The sequence below is a fragment of the Carassius carassius genome, chromosome 12 (genome assembly GCF_963082965.1).
Source record: "Carassius carassius chromosome 12, fCarCar2.1, whole genome shotgun sequence".
Lineage (NCBI taxonomy): Eukaryota > Metazoa > Chordata > Actinopteri > Cypriniformes > Cyprinidae > Carassius > Carassius carassius.
The window spans coordinates 7,035,905-7,057,496 of NC_081766.1; the positions used below are offsets into that span (position 1 = coordinate 7,035,905).

Consider the following 21,592-nt stretch of genomic DNA (forward strand, 5'->3'; position numbering starts at 1 on the left):
GTGCCCTCTGGCGGAGGTAAACGCCACTGACGCAACGCGTGCGCAATTGTACAAGTTTAGCTATACATGTGATCTTAAAGTCAAACTTATTTTACATTTACTGAAAGGTTCGTTTTTCATGTTTTTTTCATGTTCATGTTTTTTGGGTTACCAAATAAAGGGTTAGGTTAGTTGGGTTAGTTTAGGGGTCAAGGGTCATCACATTTATGATGCCACAAGTTACAAAACTGACTGAGACCTGACCTGGACTCAAAATAAAGCCTTGTGTCTGCATGGGGAAAATATGTTCTCCAAATATTGTGACTTGACCATGAAAGACTTGACAATAAATAAAATAAATAATAGTAACATGGAAAAATGGAAATTAATAAATGTAAAAATGAATATACATATTTAAAATGTAAAAATAAAAATGAAAACCTATTTAAAACAATGAATGGTTAAATCTCTTTAATTCATGTTTTAAAATATAGTGAAATACAACTATAAAAATAATAATTTTAAATGCACATTTTAAATTGCATTAAAAAATAACAATTTGCCAGTTGCTTTTCTTCATAACTGTTTTTTTTCTTCATTTTGTCAAATGCTTTACTTTATCCATCAGTTGAGTGGCATTGGACAGTTCACTTGTGGGTGCGACCAATCAACTCTCAACTCAGTTTTAAACCCCCCTTTCTAAAATAATTTATTTATTTACATTTTTATGTTTGAAGCATTCAGTTGACAGATTATTCCTTAATTTTATTTCATGTTCTTTTATATTTACTTTTTATGTCAATGTGTGATTTATTTAGCATGTGGGCATTAGCTTCCATACTTATGGCCAATTGTATGTACATGTAAGGCTAAATGTAGCGTCACATTTAGCTTTCTGCTTGTGTACTAAAATAGAAACATTGGGCAGTGAAACTGCACACGTACACCGAGGGACTGATGCAGATTAGTTCTGCCCAGTTGAGTGAAGCTTTAGTGGAACAGCTGTAGGATTACGTGCACATGCTTTGATCTAATGACCAGATGTTGGAGATCCATTACTGAAAAAAGGAGAGATCTCTTCTATCAACTTTCATGCCACAGTTAGTGAGTTGTCACTTCAGGGTCAGCTCTCTGTCGCTGTCTGCATGTTAGAGCCATGAAGTTTTTTTTTTGTTTGTTTGAAACTGCAGGTAGTGTAATCTTTTTATCTTCTCATAAGTGTTTTTGAACTGAAGTATCAGCTCAAAGAGTGGGATGAATCCCAGTGGTGGAGTCTACACACTGACTCATCATTTAAAGATGAGCATCTGCTTTTCGCAGACAAAGTCAGTGGTGTCCTCCTGCGACTGTTTTTCACTTGTAAGGAGTTACAAGTGAGAAAAATCTGGCAAATAGTTTCCAACAAATGCAATCAAGACTGACTTAAGAGATCTTTGCACAACATATGTGACATTGCGACCTCAAAGTGCCAGTCAATAACAACAAACAACTAAAACTCTGCCTGAAATTTAATTAAAATAGCTAAATGATCACATAACATTCTGTCTATCTATCTATCGGTCTGTCTGTCTATCTATCTATCGGTCTGTCTGTCTATCTATCTATCGGTCTGTCTGTCTGTCTGTCTGTCTGTCTATCTATCTATCTATCTATCTATCGGTCTGTCTGTCTGTCTGTCTGTCTATCTATCTATCTATCTATCTATCTATCTATCTATCTATCTATCTATCTATCTATCTATCTATCTATCTATCTATCTATCTATCGTCTGTCTGTCTGTCTGTCTGTCGATCAGTCTCTCTCAAACTACACATTTTATTACATCTTTATGATAACGGAGAAAAGACGACATTCTTCTATCGCAGGATGGCGCTATTTCATCAAACTTCTGTATTTCTATTTGACTCAAATCTATTTAAGCTTATTTTTTAATAAATGAATCATGATGCATTTTTAATTTTGTTGGCTTTTTATTCTTTATTTATTTAAGAGTACAGCATTTCTATAAATCTTTGTTGTAAGTGTTGAACAGTCTGGAACACTTTTTATTATTAAAATTCGATTAACTATTAAACTGAAATTGAAGCTTCAAACGCATTAATGCATTTTGAAAACCAATTTGTTGATTAAATTGACTGTTTATGGCATTTGGTGAGTGACAGCGGCCCCTCAGCACATAGGCACCGCCCACTATGTGTGTGTGTGTGTGTGTGTGTGTGTGTGTGTGTGTGTGTGTGTGTGTGTGTGTGTGTGTGTGTGTGTGTGTGTGTGTGTTGTCGAGGTCTCCGGCTGCATATTCCACATTTCCCAGGCGCATCATCAGAGCTGACGTGGGCTCTACGTGTGCAGTGAGTCGGGCTTCCTCTCCACCCGTAACGAGTGACGAGACTCTACGTAAAACTCGGGTAAGTTATTGCTGGCATGTCGATCTGCCGCCACCCGCCCGAGAGGATCTAGAGATGAGCGCATAAAACGAACATGTAGCTTCTGTTAAATTAGTTTCTCAGTGTAATATGTGCAACGAGGCGAAGCTGTCTAGGACGCGGTTTCTGCTGTGACCTGCATTAAACTAGGCTACTGTTGACAAAAAATAGACCATCGAATAACGAAAAGCGCGCAGATTTCATATTCTGAGTGTTTAAAATTAATAATCAGAGTTACTCTGAAATATAATCTAAGTAAAAAAGCGACAAGATCAAGTTAAATGCGATATTAAAAATGCATTGAGGCTCTGTGGAATGACGCAGCTTGGTCCAGGACTATGCAAATAAATACAGTAACATTAGACAGCTTGCCTAAAGAGCCTAAAAACTTTGCAAGTTGCTTTACTCTCCAGTATTTATTTAGCAACCCATGAATGTTGTAGTTATGTATGTCATATCCTCTTGCCACAGTTTGCTGTTACATAAGCGCGAGCTGTTTAAAGTTACGCGCGTTTGTTCTGTCAGTCCAGCGAGGGAACAGAAGTTAAGCGAGCACTGACGTAAAACACCCTTAAACTAACACTGGAAGGAATAATCTCAGAATGCTAAAGCAATGGAGTAAAATATGTTTCCTCATATTTCCTTATAAGTTTGTGCACATTGGCCAAGAACCGTTCAGAAAGAATGAGGAAGTGCTCGCGCCCGTTACAGCTCGCTGTTTTTGCGCGCGCGCAATTTCTGATAATAATAAACCAAACCAGTATTGTATTTTACATTATTTAGTTTTTTTATTCATTACTTTTTCATATTCTGTAAGTTGATGCCTGTAAAAAATAGTGAAGTATAGTATAGAAATTAATTTATAAATTAATTTATTTTCTCTTCGAGTTATTTTGATAAGTTTCTCTCACCTATTTAAATCCAATTAATAAATAGTATTAAAGCGTTGTCATGCATTTTTCATAAGGTTAGGGAAAGCCTTATAACATGAGGGTAATCTCGTCCATTTACACTGTCAGAAGATGAAAACCTCCACTGTGCAAAAGAAGAAACTGCTTCACAAGTTTCACAAATGCATGAACATTTCAACACGAGCACTCACAATCGCAGAGCAGTTTTATTGCATCACATTTTGAACCATTAGATTGGATTGAAAATAATGGATTGTTATGTGAAATGCATTTGGCTGTTTAAAATCTTGTGACATGTGACTCTGCAGAGCGCTGACTGTGCATTTCCTGTCTGCTCTGTTGCCAGGCCGATCTCCATGGAAACTGCAACCATAGCGCAACAGGAAACCAATGCAACTGAGAAAGTAACAAGTGAGGTACAGAAAGACTCTGATCCACTCACACAGCTCCAAGCCGTACACAGATATGACACCTGTTACCATAGACTGTATATAAACAGCCTGTTACACAGATCATGCCACACTGAAACACAAATGCTTGATAAAATGTGTCAAAATCTTATTTACAGATACTATTACACATTCCAACCCTTAGGACAAAAGTGCTTAGGTGGTACCAAAGTACAGTGATGCTGGGTTTCAATTACTGCCATAAGATGGTTTGATTATTGTATTCAGATACCACAGGATTTATGTGGAACTTCAGGTTACTTAACATGGTAATGGATGGTAATATCCATAACATCATAATAATAATGGTATTACCATAAAAAAACATACTATTATTATGAGACGGTGTCAAAAAAAACATGGGTATACAATGGTACTTGATGTGTGGTTTAAGACTGAAATATTCACAGATTAAATGTAAAAAAAAAAAAAAGAGTTCAATAGCCTTGTGGGCTGTACACCAACATATATCGTCGTTGCACTTCGGGCTTCCTGAGTTCGAGTCCCTGCACATGGATCTTTCCCGATACTGCCCCGGTTCTCTATCTCCAACTTCACTTCTCTTCTAAAACACTGTCCTATTGAACCAAAATGTGACTTTATTGTTTTAAATGGATGTTGTTAAACAATAAGTGTTATTTTAGTATTATTTATTGACTATTAAAGTATTAATTAATAATTTGAGTTAGTTTTTATTTTTGTTTAATAATAATTTATATTTAATAAATTATATTTCATTTGAATTCTAGTTAGTTTTCTGTGCTTAGCTATTTTATTTTTACATTTTTAAAAATATTTTTATTTAATATTTTAATCTTTATTTTTATTGCAGTCTTAGTAATTTTAGTACTTCTACTTCTATTTATTTAGGTTAGTTACCCATAGTGTATTTTAGTATCATTAAAATGCTATTAAAGTTTTAATTAGTTTGTTAAGTCATTTTTTTATATTAATTTAAATTTTTGTTAAAATTCCAGTATTTTTTTTTTTTTAATTTTTAGTCTTTTTTTTTATATAATGTATTAATGTAGTTTATTTGTTTTATTAATATTTAAAATTACTTTAGTACCTCAAGGTAAATGTGTAAATGTTTCCTTGGCAATGAGCTGAAATAAAATTATTTTAATATTTTATTTTGTATTATTATATTTGATTATTTTATCAGTTAACATTTATTTGTTCAAGAAATGACAATTTATTTAATTATCAGCTTTAATTTTAGTTTCATAGTTTGTCAACTATAATAGTTCTGGTTGCCGAGGCAGGATTTGTAATGTTTTTTTAAATTTAAGCTTTTCATCAAATATTTATTCAGTTTTATGTTATTTCAGCTTTATTTCAATTCATTTTGAAAATAAAATTTGGACAGTTTTAGTTAACAATAAAAATACTGGGCTAAATAGTGTCAGACATTTTTTACCGTCTCTGTCTCTGTCTCTCTCTCAGGTGAATGAGGGTGTGTCTGTGGGGTCATTACCTGATGGACAGACACTACAGGTGCAGGAAGTCATTCAGAGCACACAGCCCTCTGTTATCCAATCACCTCAGATAAAAACTGTGCAGGTACACACATACAGGTTTTTTGTGTATAGATGTAAGGCATTTGTAAAGGACTAGTCCAAATACAAATCTTAGTAAAAGTTACCGTTTCTAAAGTCCACTCTTATTAAACCAAAACGTGTGCTGATATGTGAGCCATTGAAGCACAATCCTGTTATTCATTTACCTGTTCCTTCACTTGGAGAGACTGACCAATCACATTGCAGTAGTTAGAGCTTTAGCCAATTGCAGGCCGTTTTAACTCATCCTGAGATCAATGGGATGAAGGAAAAGCAGATTGACATAGTTACAAGATGAGTGAGAGTAGCTGTATGGAGCAGTAATGAGATTTGAGTAAAGTGAGAGTCAATGCATCGGATCTTGTTGGTCACACGCACACACAAAGCTCACGTCAGACAAAACAAATCTGCTCAGGAGGCAAAGACTCATGGTCACTGGCACAGTGGTTATCTCAAGAGAAATCCATTTTCTTATCCATGCATTAGGGCTGCACGATATTGGGAAAAAATGACATTGCGATATTTTATTTTTCTGCAATATATATTGCGATATGAAATCTAATCTTATTTTTTCTTACAAACAAAATGGGGTGAGCACACTTACATTCTCATTTTAAATGATTTAAACATCGACACCATCGTGTCAATTGATTAATATGCGAGAGAGAGAGAGAGAGAGAGCAAGACAGCGCTCGTGTTGTTTGAAGACGATGATTTCCTCTGTTTCTCTCTCTCTCTCTCGCTCTCTCTCGCGCGCTCTCTCTCTCTCTCTCTCTCTCTCTGTTCATTCTTAAAAACACATGCAAATGATAAACTTTCACTCTATGATGGTTAAGCTGTGCAATTAATCCGCGAATCACATTCGTCAAGGGCCAGGGAGCAGCTGGCCCGTACAGTTAATTAATAACGGATCAACTACGACAGCCTACATCACACATCCTGCGATGTGACTATCGTGGATTCGTACTTCGCGATATCGATGCTTAAACGACACATCGTGCAGCCCTGGCATGCATTGTTTTTAAATAAATATTTAGGAACTCTTGTGTCACTTCAAACTCGTATGACTTTTTTTCTGTCATCAATATATCCCAAAATATATATTTTCAAAGAATGTCCTGTACAGTGAAGCCTTGGCAAAAAAGCAGTCTATATTGCTGTTATTTGCTGATAATTTCCCCCTTCACAAATGCTTTTAAAATCTTTTAAAGGCTCATTTGGAATGAAGATGTGTGTTTGTATGTTTTTAGGTAGTTGTTGATACTGGTGGAACAGGTTCAAACCCATCAGATCCTCAGAAGAGAAGGGAGATTCTGTCCAGACGACCATCTTACAGGTGAGATCAGTTCTTGAGCAACATTTTTGCTATATTTATGGACTATTTGTATTATAGTATTATATATATTTTAATATTTTGAATTACCTTGTATTTTATGTATCTTCAGGTTCTTCATCTACTGTAGTTGCCAAGACAACCTTTCTAATATTACATAGTATTTTATTTAATTTTATCATTATTTTATTTACTGAAAATGATTAGTTTTAATAGTTTAAGTTAACAATAGCATGACCTCATGACCTGACATCATTCTTATCATCCCTGCATTTAACAACAAAATACTCCAAATCCAGTAATGCCCAGAAATCCATACACCATAAGCACACAATATTTTTTTGCCAGAATTTCCTGAAATTTAGTGACATATCCTGATAGTTACATATGTATTTTCAGGAAAATTTTTAATGAGTTGTCATCAGATGTACGTGCCGTGCCAAAGATAGAGGAAGAGGAGAAAGTGGAGGAAGAAACCCTGGCCACCTCCAGTGTTGCTACGGTGATGTCATCATCTTCAATCTACCAAACCAGCTCCGGGCAATACAGTACGCCTGAGTTAATTTCTCATAAACTATTATGTGTTTGTGCTGCATGAAATGTGAATTACCCTTAAAAAAAGAGGGGTTTTGTTGTTTATCAGCCCATTGTTACGAAATACCAATATATATTTGATACTGCGCAAATGTTTACCAAATGCACTAAACCCTTATCATGTGTTATAGCAGGTGTTTGGGACGATTCAAGACTAACTCTTTTGTGTCTGTACAGTTGCAATCACTCAGGGTGGAGCGATACAGCTGGCTGGCCCTGGAGGAGAGGCCCTGCAGGGGGTTCAGGCTCTGACTCTTCCCAGCCCCACCACACCACAGTCTGGGGCCACTATCCTGCAGTACGGCTCCCAGCCTGGAGACCCCAGCCAACAGCTACTGCTGACCTCTGGACAGGTGCTCGTTCAGGGTAAGACACTTGAACTTTTATTAACTTTTTGTTTGTTTGTTTGCTTCTAAAATCAAGCAGGAAGAGGTTAATTGTATTTTTTTGGCTGATGAAGGACACTGAACTGAACTTTGCATTGTGGGAAACTTGTTAGACTTGTTTTATTATGTGCTGAAGTTGCATACTTTGCAGTAAGTGAGAAGAAACTGGTTAAATTTTTTGTGATGTGACATTGATAAACTACGGCTGAAAATCTCCTTGATTTGCAAAGATAAGGATAAAGACTTAGTATTTCTGGGAAATCCAACTTTGAATATGAGCTTTGAATAATACCTTTGATATCTATAATAATAAATGTACCCTGATACCCTGGTACAGTCTTTGTGCTGAATATTGCAAAAATTATTTTCTTAATCAATATTTTGGTCCTGTTTTTCAGTAAAATATCTTAACATCCTTGAGATATTTCAAATATTTTTAATTATCTGTTTGCTCTTACACTGTGGGCAAACAGTTTTTTTCTTGTTATATAAGCATAAATCTAACATACAAATGCTAAATTTAGTGAGGTAGTTTTTATACAAATTAGGGACGACTGATGTGAGTTTTTAAGAGCGGATGCCGACGATTATTACAGATCAAGTAGACCGATAAACCGATATTTTGAGCCAGTATATGTCTGGTGTAAAAATGAAAATTAATGTCAAAATTAAGAATAGCAAATGCTCTGACAAAAACTTTCTTTAAATGCTTTTAGATAGTTTTATTGGCAAATCAGTTGTAATAAGGACGATACAGATAACCATAAAAATTCTTAATATTGCTGCCGATAATCGGTCGACCACCTAATACAAATATAAATAGAGTACTTAATTATTTTGTAATATTTAATTAATATAATATTTAATATTACAAAGTCTAATATTTGTAATTGTTTTAATATTTAAGAATTTATACTAATGTACATTTATGTTTTTTTATACACGTATGTATTTATGAATAAATAATATGCAATAATATAATGTGTAGTATTTTACTGCAAACAAAACAGTATACTAAAAAAGACAGTTTGTTTCAAATTATTTCAGACCTGTTAAAAGCCGATATGAATTAAATATATATTCGGAGTTATGTATGTAAACAGTATTATAGAATAACTGATGTTTCTGTGTTTGTGTGTGCATGCCTATTCAATTGTTATGCCTGTGTTAGTGTTATGAGGTGAAATGGGCACAGTATCCTTTTGTTTGTGCTGAAATGCTTTTGCGTCATCATGATCTAAAAATACACCAAGCTCAACAACTTCTCCCTTCTTCTTCTCTTCTCCTCTCTTCTATTCTCTTCTCTTTTTCTACTATGAACCTAAATATTTAAATTTCATGCAGTTCCACAGTTTGTTAGATGTCGGTTTTAATTTCCCTCAGGTCACGAATTTAAGCATGGATGTTTAATTACAAAGCAAGTGTCTTCTTTCACACACACACACACACACACACACACACACACACACACACACACACACACACTGTGTGTGGGGAGGGCATTCTCCAGAGACATTGTGTTATTTCCCTGTGTGCCGTGATGTCATAGTGATGTCAATGCTCTTAATAGTAATCTGATAGAGAGAGGCAGAGGGAGGGAGAAAGAGAGAGAAAGAGGGAGGCAGGATCACAGGCAAAACACTTAGTGTCACAACTTAAACTAAGACAGTCAAAAAGAGTGAATTATCTTCCTTCAGCCAGCTGGAAGGAAGATAATTTAAGAGGAGAGCTTTAAGAGGAAATAAAGAGGAAACATAGAAGATAGTGCTCAAAAACAATTACCACTGGATTATTACAGCATAGAGATGGCAGTGACTGGGGAAGAGACGGAGTCAGGTGAGTCTGTGTGTGTGTGTGTGTGTGTGTGTGTGTGTGTGTTTTATAAGAGAAAAGCAAGTGCAATGCTAATGTATTTATTTATGTTTTATGCATTCCTGAAGTTTTGTATGTTTTTATTCGATAAATAAGCTAGTAGCAGCTAAAGATGAAAAAAGGAGAATTTCTTTGTGTTGTTGTTTTTTTTGTTTTCTTTTTATGAATATGGAACATTTGGTTTAGTTGCAGTTTTAGTTACTTTACACTTTTTTCTTTTATTAGCCATTTTTAAATGATCCTGCAATCTCTCAATTAATATGAGTTCATATATTAATAATGCACGTATAATAATAAGTATAATTTTTAAAGTAGTAATTATTATAAAGATTATAAAATATGTAATATATTAATGACAATAATTATGAAGTGCTTTTCTTTTCTTTTTTTTTGGAGTATAGGTTGTCCCTGCAGAAAATGTCAGCAGTTTCAAAAGTAATGTAGTTAACAAAATAACAATAGGCTGTAATAATTAAAATACAGCATACAGTAATATTACTGTTAATAAGTGTTTGTTGAAGTGTTTGGTTCCTGCAGTGTTGATAAAAAGTTTTATCATGTGCAAAAGTTTATAAGCATTCTGAGAAAATCAGTCTACAGACAGTGGAAGAATGACATGTTTTTGTGCTTCTTTTGGTTGATTCCTTTTATGTGGCTGAAACTTTCTTCTCAGTCATAAACACACTCATTGACATTTTGTGTTTTACGAAATCAGGCTGCCAAATCTGCCTGTTTATTCACACTCATGAATCATTGAGAGAGAGAGAGAGAGAGAGAGAGAGAGAAAGAAGCAGCAAGAGAATGAGAAGCGGGAGTGGGGGGGGGGGGGGTATTGGCTCTCTGTTTGACGTCAGTCTGTTTCCTGGAAGCCGGCCGAAGCTGAGACGGAGAGGCGGAGAGAGCGAGGTAGTCGGGTGGGGGTTGGGGCAACGACGCATGTGGTGACGTCAGCATTTTGTCACATTGTCTGATAACAAACGCACACATACACATCATATCCAGTTTGTTGAAGGACATTTACTGCTGGGAACCTGTTTTGTACGGTACCAGCAACGTTTTTTTTGTTGCCTAATTAATTGTGTTTTTTCAGTGTTGCTTAAGGTGTTTTTAATGTTGTGTTGATGGGCGGATGAGAAGTCTTTTATGTAACTGCTTGTTTATATTGTTTTGAATTTATTGCATAAACTAATGAATCCAAATGGACCTGCTTTTTAAGCCTGGTAACAATAAAAGTCACAGCTGATTGGTTAGATTCAGTGTTATGTGCCTTTTTATTGGTCAGATGAAATATACCTGGTCAATGGGTAATTTTCAGTTAGTGTGTTTTTTCGTAAATAATAGTAATAATACATTTAATTAATAAAATTAAATTTTTCCAATGTCTTAGCACAAGTATATATATATATATATATATATATATATATATATATATATATATATATATATATATATATATATATCACCTCTGATCTTAAGACAGAGACGTTAAGACAGAAAAAAGCACTGTTCATTTTCATTTCTGATGGAGTAATTACTATGTAGACGTGAACATTAACTATCATTAATTAAAATGTTACCCATTTATCTGTTAAATAATGCATTTGGGTATATATTTGTGCATGTAGCTGCCACAGGAGACATGCCAGCATATCAGATCCGCTCCCCATCGTCAGGGTTACCACCAGGCGTTGTTATGGCAGCCTCACCGGGGACGATGCATATCCCACAGCAGAACGCAGAGGAGGCCACACGAAAGAGAGAAGTCCGCCTCATGAAGAACAGGTACCCACACATCTGAGTCTCAGTGATTCATGTATGTATATGCTGATGTGCATGTTCATGTTTGACCTTTTATTTGTGTGTCGTAGGGAGGCGGCGCGCGAGTGTCGCAAAAAGAAGAAAGAATACGTGAAATGCTTGGAGAATCGTGTTGCTGTGCTGGAAAACCAGAATAAGACTCTTATAGAGGAGCTTAAAGCTCTCAAAGACATCTACTGCCACAAATCAGAATAACCCTCACAAACACTGTGCAAGGACTGTGTGATTTACACACTACCTGTCTCTTCTCTTCTTCTCTTGCATCACCTGGATTTGAGCGTTTTTGTTAATTTGTTTGGCCAAATGTTTTTATAAGAAGTTGCTTATGTTGCTTTGAGGATGCTCCTCACACACACACACACACACACACACACACACACACAAATTATTTCAGACATTTCTCTGTGTTAAAAAAAATGGAACTCTTCATTGATTATGTGGAAAAATGTGTTTTCCTTTTTTTAGGTTGAAATCAGAACAAGCAAAGTAAATGGAATAAGCCATGTTAACTGGCTACACACTGCACACATAAGCGGCATGTTTAGCATTTTTGGCACTAAGATCATTTTTGATATGCACATAATTTAGCAGTAAATGTATGGAAAATACACTTTCTGTTCAGTAAATCTGACTAAATCCAGGCAAGTTAGACCATTTATATTGCTACACGTTGTGTTTTGGACATAAATTGGGTCCTTTTTCTCATGTATATTATATTTCAATCAAGTATGTACATTTCAATATGCATTTTATAATTTGTGATTAATAAAGAAAATATTTAAATGTAGTACCCCAGAAATCACTATATTTTTAGTATCGAGTCACAGTTTTAGTTAATGCTGTTTACTGTGCAGTGTGAAATGCCAAATGTTATAACACAACATTTTCCATTGATTTTTTTTTTATGTAGGTGAAATTATGTGCATTAAAATTGAACTGTTTGTAACAATGTAACAGTGACCTAAAACTTCACCAAGAAACGTGACATAATGTTGACGATTACATAATGTTGATGTAAGGGATAGTACACCCAAAAATGTACACTTTGTATGCTATATGTATTTCCTTCTGTGGTACACAAAAGATTTTTAAAACTTTTATCTTTTTTTGACCATACAGTGCAAGACAGTGGAGGGCAGTGTTGTTCTGGACCTCACTTTCTTACATTGTGTAGACAAAACCAGTTCTTCAAAATATCTTCTTTTGTTTTCTGCAGAAGAAAGTCGAGATTTGAAATTACTTGAGGGTGAGTAAATGATGAGAATGTTAATTTTTGGTTGAACTGTCCCTTTAAGACTACTCCTAACTCCCTTTATTATTATTACAGATTTATTCATGTAGTACTCTTTTATTCAATCTGTAGAATAAGCACACCTCTGTTAATTGCCTCAAATTGGCTATAAAATGAAGTTTTCAACATTAATATTTTGTTAAAATATGTTTTACTATACTATCTCGATATACTGAGACAAACTATAAATAAGCCATTTGAAGGTTGATTGCTCTGTTTGTTAGAGAATACCAATATAGCAACACTTACTCAACCAATAGAGTGATTTGGAGGCGGAGCTATCTGTTAGTTTAACCAATGAAAGATGGGGGAGTGCTCTGGAAACCTGTTTGAACATGTTTATTATTTTTGCAAATCCATTTTTGGAAGCTAGAGGCAGAGACATTACTCTTGAGCGTTAATGTTTTGTGCATTTGTGCTCTAATTCATATAAGATACATGACTTTTGCATGAACAAAGGAAAACGGTGTAACATGATGAACTGTGAACACGTTACTTAGGCGAATGTCACAAATGTTGCTTTTTTATCTAATATTGTATATTATTTTAAATCTCAGCAATTAATTTGTCTTTGTTTATAATAATAGAAGATAATTATGAAAGAAAGGAAGCTTTTGTGAGTAATTAGAGTGCAGATATGCTAAATTATACAAGTGGCATTAACTGAACAGAATTCCTCATATTTCAGCTGTTAAGATGCCGGTGTGCATTTGTGTCTTTCTGTTTCTCAGACTGTGCTAGTCATCATGACTTTATCTTTACTTACAACCAAACAAGTTTATGTTTCAATGAAGTACTATTCTGTGTAGTCAGAAAATGGATTTGGTTTAATATTTAAAGAGCTTATGTTTTCAATTAATTTCTAAATTTATGTTAATATAACAGCGCTGCCCTTCTTTGACAATGTACAGAGTGCTGACATCTATTTTTAATAAAATATTTTTGTAAATGTAGCCTATATACTTGGTCAGGACTGTATTTTGAGAAGCACTATTAATTGTGTATGCTTGTACCTAAAAAATTGTGGAGAAATGTGCTAAAGCTGACAAAACCTCACCTTCAGGGACATGCTCATTTGTGTAAAAAAAAAAATTATAATAAGGAAAAATATACAAAATTAGGTTATTTATTTTAAATGAAGAAAATTTATTTTAGGTGTGGGTTAAGGTTTGGTGGTGGTATTTAGAGCTGTACATAAAACCAATGTAAGTATATGAAATGTCCCCAAATTGCTAAGTTTTTCCACTAAAAAAAAACAAGTTACATGTAACAAATCATGCCACTGACCCTTAAGAATTTGTTTCATCTCTGAATTTTGTGTTGCGCATTTTCTCAAGTATCAGCATTAAATGCTTCAAATGATCTCCAGGCCTAGTTAGGCTGGTCTGTTGGCTGTTTTACATGGGCTTTAGCCACTTTTCAAAATGTTAAGCTGGGAGATCATCTTGCTTACCAGCTAAACCACATGAACACCAGCTGGGCCCAACTGGGAGACCAGTTTAAATCACATAAAACCAGGAAAGCAACATAACCTACTAAAAGAGGGTTTCAGAAGGCCATACTCATCTATAATGTAGGTTAGATCTTTCAGCGCTACTTTGGTTTCTTCCTCTCTCTATAAAATTCTAACTTTTTAACCTCTATGTAATTGCATGTACAGATAGCATGAATTTACAATTAAAGCTCTTAAGCTTTATCTGAGTGTTGAATACTGCGTATTATAATACAATACAATACATTCGAGCTGTTTTGATTTTTGTAATCAGAAAATATATTTTCTGTGTTTAAATGATCCTACGGGAGTCTGCCTAGTTGTTTGAGCTCTTGAATGTGCTGTGCTGTATCACGCGTTTGGCAGATTGGCACAAACAGAGACATGATGGAAAATTCCACAGTGTGTGAGAGCGCCCTCTACTGGAACACCACAGCTCGCAAACAGGGTTTCTGTACCACACTGCCATCTAGTGGACGTCCAACATCAAGTGCTTAAAAATATTTTTATGTTACTAGTAGGCTACTTATTCTTTAATTAATAGTGCGTAATCCATATATCAGTAGCATCATTGTTAAATATTGATACATTTAAAATCGCAGTTGTGATCTTTTATCATTTACAATGTCAAATCCCATTTTTCAAACCCTATTTCATAAACGTTCGCGTCACGTGAATGCGTACGATCAATAGAAGATCAAAACGTCACAACGAAACCTCTCGGTACAGAAATTTAAAAACATGGATCACATTAAAAGGATGTTATTTGCTTTTTTGAAAACCAAATCAAATCTTTTGAATCAACTGTTAAATTTCATATCCTTGTGGCAAAATTCTATTTCCACAAACAAAGGTTACTTAAGAAAATACCTACTTTTATAGATTTCTTATGTTGAAGTAGAACATCTAATCAAATCACTAAGAGTAATTAATAACAAAAAAAAAATGTATTTCTTTTTTTTTAGGAGATATGAGATCTTTCATGTACCGTGTCCGTGATTAATACTTGTTTTGGTGTTTTTTAATCCTTTTTTCTTTATTTGCTCTGTTCCTGCCTTTCTTTATGGTTTAAAAATGCTATTTAAATGGATATTTATCTTTAACCAGTTATTGTCATCCTTTTTCTCTCTCTCCTCTTCCGTATGTTCAGATGGCATTGCATGATTTATATAATCAGTGTAATGTATGCAAAGTTGTATTTCATTGATGTCATCTTTGGATTTGCAATAAAAAAAAATAAACATGGATGAATGGCTAATTTTAGCAGTGTCGCATCATCCTGTTTTATACAACAAAATATTACAAAAATCACATTAAAGGAGAAGCGGCTTGGTTCGCGGTGGCAAACAGGAGCGAATTATTTTTTTTTTTTATTGCATGAGATTTGCATGTGTGCGTGTGTGTACTTGACTAACTCTACTTGTGACTGATTGTAATCACATGAATGGAAAAGAATAAAGACTAATGAGGATATTTTGTTGGTGTACTCAGTGAAAACCTTGGCGCCTGATGTCATATCCTGGTCCCGATCGGATGCTCCATTTCGCAGCACGTACGAACGAATTTCGCATGCTCAGAGTCTGAGACTTTAGGCGGTTGTACGTGTTTCTCTTCGCTGTAAAATGGCAGAATCCAGTGTTTCTTTGACTCGGGATGAGTTCAACTGTCCAGTCTGTCTGAATCTACTGAAGGATCCAGTGACTGTACCCTGTGGACACAGTTACTGTATGAGCTGTATTACAGACTGCTGGGATCAGGATGATCAGAAGGGAGTCTACAGCTGCCCTCAGTGCAGACAGACCTTCACCCCAAGACCTGTTTTAGGTAAAAACACCATGCTGGCTGAAGTGGTGGAGAAACTCAAGATGACAAAACTCCAAACTGCTCGTCCTGCTCAGTGTTACTCTGGATCTGGATATGTGGAGTGTGACATCTGTACTGGGGACAAAAACAAAGCCATCAAGTCCTGTCTGGTGTGTCTGGAATCTTACTGTCAAACACATTTTGAACGTCATGAAGAATTTCACTCTGGAAAGCGACACAAATTGACTGATGCCACTGGACAACTGCAGGAGATGATCTGTCCTCTACATGATAAACTGCTGGAGATTTTCTGTCGTACTGATCAGCAGTGTATATGTTATCTCTGTATGTTGGATAAACACAAAAACCATGAAACTGTATCAGCTGCAGCAGAGAGGACTGAAAAACAGGTATGAACTCAGAATGTAGGCTACATAATGACTTTATAATCGCATATCCCTTTATGTAGTTAAAAGATAATTTTTAAAATAGTTCTCACTACGATATCACAAGGCTTTAATTGTTTGTTGCATGCAGTAACATGTCAGATTTATGGTTATTTGTTTTTCCTACAGAGACAATTGGGTGAAATGCAGAGAAAATATCAGGAGAGAATCCAGGAAAAACAGAAGGAGCTTGAGGAGCTGAAAGAGGCTGTAGAGTCTCACAAAGTGAGTTTTGAGCAGAAGAACAGCTGCTGGCTGCTGAAGAGCTGTTTCAGACTCAGTAAGGACTCTCCTCCAGTCAGTCAGCGAGGAGCCAGTGCTGGAGCTCTTTCAGTCCCACTGAAGTCCACTGTGGGGAACAGACTGTGTGAGGTAGCAGGAAGAGCTGAGTGAATGGACTGATTTTGATGCTTCTCTCTCTGTGTGTCCTGACAGCGCTCTGCACAGACAGCAGTGGAGGACAGTGAGAGGATCTTTACTGAGCTGATCCGCTCCATTGAGAGAAGCCGCTCTGAGGTGACACAGCTGATCAGAGATCAGGAAAAGGCTGAAGTGAGTCGAGCTGAAGGACAACTGGAGCAACTGGTGCAGGAGATTGAAGATCTGAGGAGGAGAGACGCTGAGCTGGAGCAGCTTTCACACACAGACAATCACATCCATTTCTTCCAGGTAACAGAGATCTGACAGACAGGAGCGTGATCTTCATGAAGGGAAGAGTATGTTGTACAGAGATTGTTTCTATCAAATGTTTATGTGTCTTTATCTGGTGTTTCTCTTGTGTTTTTTTTTGTCTGTGTAGAGTTTCCAGTCTCTCTCTGTTCCTCCTGCATCTACAAACTCACCCAGCATCACTGTCAGTTCTCGTCTCTCTTTTGATGATATTAGTAAATATGTGTTTCATCTGAAAGAGAAACTGGATAATTTCTGCAGAGAGGAGATAAAAAAGATATCTGGTAGAGGTAAAACAATAACTCATCCTTTTATGAGAAAAATAAGTCATACATACAGTATCATGTAATAATGTAATAATTTATGTAAAAAGCATATCAATATCTGAATGTGACATAGATTTCATATTTTCTCTTTATACGGTATGTGATTTATAATATACATCTGTTTCCATAGTAACATACATCGTGGTCATTCCCACCTCTGAGCCCAAAACCAGAGAGGATTTCCTTCAGTGTAAGTCTTTATGAACAGCTTTTAACCCATTCTATAATAAAACTGCAAAATAAAAAATACTCCTTAAAAAAAAAAACTATGAACAAACATCAGTTAATGGATAAAGTTTTTCATTTCACATAAGACTTTATTCAAATCACTTAACCTTTATTACTGAATCATTTTTTCCCTCAAACACAACCAATGTTCAGCATCCATATGAATCATGCAAAGGCAGCTAAAATATGTGTGAGTGTGTGTGGTTGTATATATATATACAGGTGCATCTCAGCAAAATCTCAACAAATTAGAATATGGTGACATGCTAATAAGCTAATCAACTTAAAACACCTGCAAAGGTTTCCTGAGCCTTCAAAATGGTCTCTCAGTTTGGTTCACTAGGCTACACAATCATAGGGAAGACTGCTGATCTGACAGTTGTCTAGAACACAATCATTGACACCCTTCACAAGGAGCCACAAACATTCATTGCCAAAGAAGCTGGCTGTTCACAGAGTGCTGTATCCAAGCATGTTAATAGAAAGATGACTGGAAGGAAAAAGTGTGGAAAACAAAGATGCACAACCAACCCAGAGAACCGCAGAATTATGAGGATTGTCAAGCAATCACAATCACACGCGTCACACTGTTTACATCTCGCGTAATGGCATACTGGAAATGAAGAAAGTTGCATTCTATCACAAAAACAGAGACCACTGTTATCAAAAGTATGGGAATACTTTAAACAGAGGCCAAATAAAATGGCCCTTTGTTCCCTTTGCAAAACCGATATGGTGTACCACGGCAGCACAAATGCGATGCACAAGCACCTCAGAGGAAAACATCCTGGCGGTCTCCGATGTTACGGTTTAACTGGTTACCGTGTGATCTGGTGACCAACTTCCTGGTTCAGGTCTCTGCTGATATTCTTGTAAAGCTTACAAGTTATTGGTATGATCACCTGTAGCGGCTGAAGTAAGGATAAAAAAATAAATAAAGTAAGTCTGTGTTGGCGCGGGTTTCAAACACGCGTTAGGGCAGTTCACATATCGCGCCTAAAAAAACGCGTCCTTCTTTCCAAAGCGCTCGGGCAGTTGCACCCCTGGGGCGTCTGTCGTTGCTAAGCAACCATGATGCACTCTCTCCACGAAGATGTGGAAATTTCAGCAAAGGATAAATGGATTTGCAGCACTAAAAATCGCTTGCAGTAGCTCTGCTACTAAATTTATTTAAAAATGGCAATCCATATACAGCTATGATTAGCTGTTCCCTCATCTTAGCTGAGCTTTCAACGTTGTTACGGGAAAGGATGAAGCTGATTGGTTAGTTCTTGTCACATGACCTGCGGTGCGCTTGCGGCATTCTGAAAAGTTGAGATGTTTTTAAAGGGTTAGTTCGCCCAATTTGCAAAATTATGTCATTAATAACTTACCCTCATGTTGTTCCAAACCCGTAAGACCTCCGTTTATCTTTGGAACACAGTTTAAGATATTTTAGATTTAGTCCGAGAGCTCTCAGTCTCTCCATTGAAGCTGTGTATATGGTATACTGTCCATGTCCAGAAAGGTAAGAAAAACATCTTCAAAGTAGTCCATGTGACATCAGAGGGTCAGTTAGAATATTTTGAAGCATCGAAAATACATTTTGGTCCAAAAATAACAAAAACTACGACTTTATTCAGCATTGTCTTCTGTTCCGTGTCCGTTGTAAGACAGTTAAAAACAAAGCAGTTTGTCACATCTGATTCGCGAATGAATCATTCGATGTAACCGGATCTTTTTGAAACCGTTCACCGAATCGAACTGAATCGTTTTAAACGGTTCGCGTCTCCAATACGCATTATTCCACAAATGACTTAAGCTGTTAACTTTTTTTAATGTGGCTGACACTTCCTCTGAGTTCAAACAAACCAATATCCCGGAGTAATTCATGTACTCAAACAGTACACTGACTGAACTGCTGTGAAGAGAGAACTGAAGATGAACTCCAAGCCGAGCCAGATAATGACTCGTTCACGAGTCAAGAACCGTTTCTGTCAGACGTGTCCGATTCAAGAACCGAGGAGCTGATGATACTGCGCATGTGTGATTCAGCGTGAAGCAAACCGACACACCGAGCGTCTGAACCGAACTGATTCTTTTGGTGATTGATTCTGAACTGATTCTGTGCTAATATTATGAGCGCGGGTAAACCAAAGGCTTGCAATCATCGCCAACGACGCCATTACGTCGAAGGCAAAAGAACCGGTGAACCGTTTTCTTCAACCAGTTTATTGAATCGAACTGTCAGAAAGAACTACTGGTGATCTGAAAGCCGATGCAACCGGTTCTTGACTCGTGAACGAGTCATTATCTGGCTCGGCTCGGTGTTCATCTCTCTCTTCACACCAGTTCTGTCAGTGTACTGTTTGAGTACCGTATTTTTCGGACTATAAGTCGCACCTGAGTATAAGTCGCATCAGTCCAAAAATATGTCATAATGAGGAAAAAAACATATATAAGTCGCATTTATTTAGAACCAAGCACCAAGAGAAAACATTACCGTCTCCAGCCTCGAGAGCGTGCTCTATGCTGCTCAGTGGTAGACTACAGGAGCAATGAGCAGCATAGAGCACGCTCTCGAGGCTGGAGACGGTAATGTTTTCTATTGGTTCATTTCTCTTGGTTCATTTCTCTCGGTTCATGTCAAATTAATTTTGATTAATAAGTCGCAGGACCAGCCAAACTATGAAAAAAAGTGCGACTTATAGTCCGGAAAATACGGTAAATAAATTACTCCGGGATATTGGTTTGTTTTAACTCAGAGGGAGTGTCAGCCACATTAAACAAATTAACAGCTTAAGTCATTTGTGGATTAATGCTTATTGGAGACGCGAACCGTTTAAAACGATTCAGTTCGATTTGGTAAACTCGAATGATTCGTTCGCGAACCGGATATGACAAACTACTTTGTTTTGAACTCTCTCTCACAACAGACACTGAAGAGAAGACAATGCTGAATAAAGTCGTAGTTTTTGCTATTTTTGGACCAAAATGTGTTTTCGATGCTTCAAAAAATTCTAACTGACCATCTGATGTCACATGGACTATTTTGATGATGTTTTTCTTACCTTTCTGGACATGGACAGTATACCGTACACACAGTTTCAATGGAGGGACTGTAAGCTCTCGGACTAAATCTAAAATATCTTAAACTGGGTGAGTTATTAATGACATAATTTTGATTTTTGGGTGAACCATCCCTTTAACTCGATGCGGTGCGGACGCGACTGGAAAAAAACTCCCTAACATCCAAATATAATTTCTACTCCACAGCTGAAGACAGACTTTGACAGCTCATAAACTCACTTTTATCTCATCTTAAACAGTTTTACGGTCCATAAAAAGCTAAGCCAAGCTTAAGTATTATTTTAATGATTGAAATTAGCTGAATTTCAGGTGAATTACATGCTATATCTCCATTTAGATTCTCATCAACTCACTCTGGATTTAAACACCATGAATAAGAATCTCTGTCTGTCGGAGGAGAACAGAGTGATTGAATACACTCGTGAAGAACAGCTGTATCCAGATCATCCAGACAGATTTGACGGTTTTGCTCAGGTGTTGTGTAGAGAGAGTGTGTGTGGACGCTGTTACTGGGAGGTTGAGTGGAGTGGTTCGGTTTATATAACAGTGTCATATAAGAGAATCAGCAGGAAGGGACGGGGAAAGGAGTGTGAGTTTGGTTGTAATGATCATTCTTGGAGTTTGTACTGCTCTGACTCCAGCTGGTCGATCTGGCACAACAACAGATGGACTGCACTCCCTGTAGTCTCCAGCTCCTCTAGAATAGGAGTGTATGTGGATCACAGTGCAGGAACTCTGTCCTTCTACAGCGTCTCTGACACAATGACCCTCATTCACAGAGTCCAGACCACATTCACTCAGCCTCTCTATGCTGGGTTTGAGTTCAGTTCATTATGTAAACGTGTTTCAAATGTTACACTATGTAAGCTATAAATAAGATACAACCTCATTGCATATAAATTGCATATTAACAGTTTAAGCTTCATGATAATTCCGCAACTTGG

At 36.4% G+C, this 21,592-nt stretch overlaps 2 protein-coding genes across 6 annotated transcripts; both read left to right on the plus strand.

The window, feature by feature from the left end:
- The first annotated feature begins 2,231 nt into the window (after positions 1-2,231).
- LOC132154587 (cAMP-responsive element modulator-like) lies at positions 2,232-12,111 on the plus strand. Of its 5 annotated transcripts, none has more exons than XM_059563205.1 (8): positions 2,232-2,384; positions 3,660-3,729; positions 5,209-5,325; positions 6,572-6,657; positions 7,054-7,202; positions 7,426-7,614; positions 11,132-11,288; positions 11,375-12,111. In XM_059563205.1, exons 2-8 carry the CDS (start codon positions 3,670-3,672, stop codon positions 11,517-11,519), a joined length of 903 nt encoding a protein of 300 aa, XP_059419188.1. In that variant the 5' UTR covers positions 2,232-2,384; positions 3,660-3,669; the 3' UTR covers positions 11,520-12,111. The 5 variants fall into 5 exon arrangements, with proteins under 5 accessions (XP_059419188.1, XP_059419190.1, XP_059419189.1 ...); XM_059563206.1 differs by having other exon boundaries at positions 2,259-2,384; positions 3,622-3,729; XM_059563207.1 differs by lacking the exon at positions 5,209-5,325 and having other exon boundaries at positions 2,233-2,384.
- Positions 12,112-15,623: 3,512 nt separating this feature from the next.
- Positions 15,624-21,592, plus strand: LOC132154589 (tripartite motif-containing protein 16-like). Its single transcript, XM_059563210.1, has 6 exons — positions 15,624-16,320; positions 16,486-16,581; positions 16,792-17,025; positions 17,156-17,315; positions 17,482-17,541; positions 20,986-21,592. Exons 1-6 carry the CDS (start codon positions 15,730-15,732, stop codon positions 21,519-21,521), a joined length of 1,677 nt encoding a protein of 558 aa, XP_059419193.1. The 5' UTR covers positions 15,624-15,729; the 3' UTR covers positions 21,522-21,592.

Excerpts from the sequence above, each read along its gene's own strand:
- LOC132154587 (XM_059563205.1), top strand. The coding sequence starts at position 3,670 with ATGGAAACTGCAACCATAGCGCAACAGGAAACCAATGCAACTGAGAAA. Across the intron at positions 5,326-6,571 it reads CTCAGATAAAAACTGTGCAG|GTAGTTGTTGATACTGGTGG; the intron begins GTACACACATAC and ends GTATGTTTTTAG. Across the intron at positions 11,289-11,374 it reads GTCCGCCTCATGAAGAACAG|GGAGGCGGCGCGCGAGTGTC; the intron begins GTACCCACACAT and ends TGTGTGTCGTAG.
- LOC132154589 (XM_059563210.1), top strand. The coding sequence starts at position 15,730 with ATGGCAGAATCCAGTGTTTCTTTGACTCGGGATGAGTTCAACTGTCCA. Across the intron at positions 16,321-16,485 it reads CAGAGAGGACTGAAAAACAG|AGACAATTGGGTGAAATGCA; the intron begins GTATGAACTCAG and ends TTTTTCCTACAG. Across the intron at positions 17,026-17,155 it reads ATCACATCCATTTCTTCCAG|AGTTTCCAGTCTCTCTCTGT; the intron begins GTAACAGAGATC and ends TTGTCTGTGTAG.